Raw genomic sequence first — 5,000 nt, forward strand, 5'->3', positions numbered from 1 at the left:
GTAATAAAGTCAAAGACCTATTGAAGAACTTTGACAATGATGGCTGGAAATTATTTGGGTTGGATATAATAAGAAAATCAAGATCTTTCTCTTATATGTGATACGAGGAAGACAATGGCGAGATGTGCGCTTTCTCAGAAATGTTTGTTATTGCTGATACTAGTTTGGATAGCCTTCAGTTGTTAACTGTAGCCGAAGTCACAACTGTAAATTAGACCGACAGCCCAGCGACATAGGGTTAGACGAACTAGACACTAATGTCCGAGCATACGGTTATTTTATCGGTTACCTGGGTTGTTAAAAAATGTAAGTTTGCCGGGAACCCCCTGGTGGGGTAGGGATGAGAACCCCCATAAGGAGCGAAAATATGGGTCTGACATAGATGACCGAGGTACCACTTGAAATCACATCTAATGTTTATTTATCATCAAATCAGTGCAAACGACAGACTTTATTGGGGGGGGGGGGCTGCCAGACCCCAAAAAAAGGCTTCAAAATTAGGCTAGCATAGATGAACAAGGTACTGGTCAAAATTAATGCCAAATGAACATGTTTAGTGTACAAAGTCTGGAATTATTTTCGTCCTCTTTTTCCGCCATTCGGAGGATTCCTCTTCCTCTTCGCTTTCACCCAACCTCCCTTTCTTATTTCCCCCCTTCATCGCTGCCTGTTCCTTCTAATCCTTTCTGTCATATTTCCCTCTTCATTTTATCTTTATTTTCTTCTTAGTTCTCTCTTATTCGCCTCTTTTTACCGTCATATCTCTCTTTTCCTTTTTGTCAAAAATCTTCTTTTTCTTCCTCACTTCCTCCTCCTCTTCCTCTTCCTGTCTCCTATCTCCCTCTTCTTCCCCTCTCCCCTCTTCCTCCTTATCTCCCTCACCCCCTTCTTTAGCCTCATTTTTTAAACACTGGGTGATAATTTCGTTGAATGCATCTTAAATTCCACTTTTATGCTACTTTCAAGTGATTTAGCATTTCGATCTTTCCTTCCTTCCTTTTCCTCTTTCATACTTTCTCAGTCTCAGTCTTTCATTTTTTCTTACAACTCACTTTCCGTATTCTTCTTTTCTTGACCTTTCTTCTAGTTCGCTTCTCATCTCTTCTCTTCTAATGCTCTACCCTTCTTCTCTCTTTCTTGATTCTCTCCTACTCTTCTGTTCTCGTTCTCCTTCCCTTGTCTCCTCTCCTAATTCTCTTCTTCTTTTCTTCAGTTCACTTCCTCACCTCCTCTATTAACGTTCTCTTTCCCCCTTCTCGACTCTTTTCTCTCTTCAATTCTCTTCCTCACTTCTCCTTTCCTCTCGTTCGCCTCCCATCTTTCCCTCTCTTCACATTCTCTGCCTCTCCTTGTTATCTTCCCATCTTTTTCTCTCTTTTCCTCTCCTTTTTCTCATCCTCACTTCTCTCTTCTCTTCCCCTCTCTTTTCCTCTCTTCATTCTCCTCTCTTCTCTTGTTCTCCCCTCCTCTTTTCCTCTCCTCATTCTCCTCCTCACTTCACTTCTCCTCTCTTGTTCTCCCCTCCTCTTTTCCTCTCTACTCTTTCTCCCCTCCTATTTTCTTCTCTACTCTTTCTCCCCTCCTCTTTCCCTCTCATTCTCTTCTCTTCTCTTGTTCTCCCCTCCTCTTTTCCTCTCTTCTCCACCGGCTAGTCATTTCCCTAACACGTGATAGATTACAGAACAGGAGCCCAAGGGGGAGCTGAAAAGCATACCAGACCGGGTGAAAAGCATACCAATTTTCTTGCATATATTAATATTCCTAATAAGATAAGGAGGAAGAGAGGAGAGGGGAAGAAGAGGGAGATAGGAGACAGGAAGAGGAGGAGGAAGTGAGGAAGAAGATAAAGAGGAAGATTTTTGACAAAGAGGAGGAGAGAGGTATGAAGGTAAAAAGAGGAAATATGAAGACGGAAATATGACAGAAAGGATTAGAAGGAAGGCAGCGACGAAGGAGGGAAATAAGAAAGGGAGGTTGGGTAAAAGGGAAGAGGAAGAGGAATCCTACGAATGGCGGAAAAAGAGGACGAAAATAATTCCTATTTGGAGGGTCTGGTAAGGCCTACCCACTCGTTAATGTGTCTGGATTTGTTTTTTCTTTTTTATTTCTATGGATGTCATTTATCATATAAACCTGATTGCAGCTGGTACCTCCAATATCTAGGCTAGCCTAGATGAACCCCAGGGGTCGAGGGTCCATATTTGGGGGTGTCTGGTGCCGATAGTTCACCAGCCGATTTATCTGGAGTAAACCTTTCTAGACTTTCTACACTAAACATGTTCATTTGACCAATACCTTGTTCATCTATGCTAGCCTAATTTTGAAGCCCTTTTGGGGGGTCTGGCAGGCCCTTCCCATCCCCAAAAAAGTCTGTCGTTTGTACTGTTGGAGATTTGACGATAAATAAACATTAGATGTGATTTCAAGTGGTACCTCGGTCATCTATGTCAGACCCATATTTTCGTTCCTCATGGGGGTTCCCATCCCTACCCCCACCAGGGGGTTCCCGGCAGACTTACATTTTTTAACAACCCAGGTAACCCACAAAATAACCATATGCTTGGACAGTAGTATCTAGTTCGGCTGGGCTGCCGGTCTATATGTCGCTGGGCTGCCGGTCTATATGTCGCTGGGCTGCCGGTCTAAATGTGACGGCAAAGAGTAATAACAGCTATTTCCATTCGCCGCTCATCGAAGGAAACGGGCACAGATTCCGAAAGAATTCAAAGAAGGAACCATAAGACGATATAAATTTCATCGAGGCGGTGGTACACTCTCTAAATAGGTGTAATGCAAGTGACTGTACTGGTAATTGAATTTGATAACGACATCAAACAAACCAATTTAATGAAAATTTAGGATATTACCACGCAAGCAACAACACTGACCTACTCGGCAACTATATCAATATTTTATATTTGTATATACAGTGTATGTGTGTGTAATGAAATAGTGATGCCTAACTTTATGACGAGAAATATTGCCTTTCATGTTCTAGTCATTACTATTTCTATATTTCAAATGTAAGAGGGCTAAATCGAGGATTTAGGATGCGTACAATGTAATTTACTTTCTAAAGGAATATTAATACCATTCTTTATTGACACAGATTCTGTGATGGAATCATGATGTTTATTCCAAAATAATTTATTGTGTAGAATATTAACACAGTAAACGTCTCGTGCACAGATGAGAAGAGGAAAATGGAAAGAGAAAGTGAGAGCAGCGGCGGGAGCGTCCCGGGAGTTCCTGGCATGACTAGTGGCGGTACGTGAAGAAAGCAGTTCTCCAGTCATCTCGGGTCTTCTCCTGCGCTTTCAGGGACGGGGTTATAGGGATTGTCGGTGGTTCCGTCGTGGCCAGGGAGTCCTAGATCCAGTCTAAGATCTCATTCCTGTAAGAGCGTTCTGGTGGCGTATTATGCGGGAAGATGGCAGGAGCAGGCAGAAGGCAGCTTGTAGATGTCGATGAAGAGACCCTTGTAGGGATCACATGGGTCGTAGGACAAGAGGCGGTGGTACACTGACTTCTGAGTACAGTGACTCTGGTAGCAAGGGGCAAGGGCGCGACAAGCAGCCTCTGGGAACAGACAGGTCTCCAAGCGGGCAGTCTGGGTGTAATAATGAACGTCGTTGACAATCACGCGCCACTTACCCTCCACGTTCTGGGCACGTTTGGGCATGGCATACACCACCTCTGAGGGACAAATATAGCCCTCAGGACCATCCCAGTGGGTGGCATCGTAAGGAGAGTCCCCAGTGGATGCCCCAGTGTAGTACGAGTAGTCGAAAGCCTCTTCCTGCTCCTTGGTTACCATGTCTACCAGGTCATCAGCAGACTGGTCAGCAATATCAGCGTACTTCTTGGCGAAGAGATGATCGGCACTGATGGCCCCCTTGATCTCATACTCGGGATACTCAGCGTCTTCCAAGCAGTAGGACAGAGTAGAGTTGGTAGCACATGAAGGCGCTACAGTTGGATCGCAGTAATCGTGCTTGTAGGCAGGCTGATGACCGTAAGCAGGCGCATGATGACCATAAGCGGGCTGTCGATGATGACCATATGCTGGGGGATGGACGGAGCCCAGAACGACTCCGGCACAAGCCAGAACGACCGACTGAAATGTATATGCATATTAAAATAACATGTCATCTTCTAAACGTTCTATAAGCAATACCGATTTAAATATAAGGCAACCTACCAATATAAAGGCCATGAAGAAAGAATAAGTACACGAGTCGCTCTGCTGCTTCATGTTTGTTATCACATGGTATATATACTCCAGATTGCCACCAGCCACGCCCAAACGAAAGGAAGATGCGTAACTACAAAGTTGTGTAAAGTGAAAGTGCGGCATGTGGGTAATTTGTGGGGCTCTATCGTAAATATTTATACAACCGCACGCACACATTTTATATGTATACGCAAAAATATCGGCATATTTTGTCTTTCTATTGGTAAGGCTAACAGTGTGTAGGAAAAGATACGCATATATATATATATATATATATATATATATATATATATATACATATATATATATATTTATATATATATGTGTGTGTGTGTGTGTGTGTGTGTGTGTGTGTTACCGTAGTTTGTACAGTATTTCTACATATAAGTAATTTTGTGTGGATGTGAACAATTATGTATTGTGTGTTTATGCATATGTATATATGTATGAGTATGCATGTGTGTGATATAATTATATATATATATATATATATATATATATACAAGTGCGTGTGTATATACATGTATATACATATATATCCATATACATGGGCCTATATGTGGATAGATATACGCATATATGATATATAAGAATATGTGTATATATATGAATATATGTGTATATACATATATATATGAATATATGTGTATATACATATACATATAAACATATATACATATCTACATGTGTATATATGTATATATATACATATGCATATAATCATATGTTTGTGTATTTATTAGGGCGGGTGAGGACTTCGCACACC

The 5,000-nt window shown here is 41.8% G+C and overlaps 1 protein-coding gene across 1 annotated transcript; it reads right to left on the reverse strand.

Annotated features, from left to right (window-relative positions):
* Nucleotides 1-3,082: 3,082 nt before the first annotated feature.
* Nucleotides 3,083-4,247, reverse strand: LOC113822965 (neurotrophin 1-like). The gene is made up of 2 exons (XM_027375518.2): nucleotides 4,202-4,247; nucleotides 3,083-4,117 (listed from the first exon to the last, which is right to left on the reverse strand). The coding sequence occupies exons 1-2, from the start codon at nucleotides 4,214-4,216 to the stop codon at nucleotides 3,419-3,421; spliced, it is 714 nt and encodes a 237-aa protein (XP_027231319.2). The 5' UTR covers nucleotides 4,217-4,247; the 3' UTR covers nucleotides 3,083-3,418.
* Nucleotides 4,248-5,000: the final 753 nt, after the last annotated feature.

This window comes from Penaeus vannamei, chromosome 26 (genome assembly GCF_042767895.1).
Source record: "Penaeus vannamei isolate JL-2024 chromosome 26, ASM4276789v1, whole genome shotgun sequence".
Classification (NCBI taxonomy): Eukaryota; Metazoa; Arthropoda; class Malacostraca; order Decapoda; family Penaeidae; genus Penaeus; species Penaeus vannamei.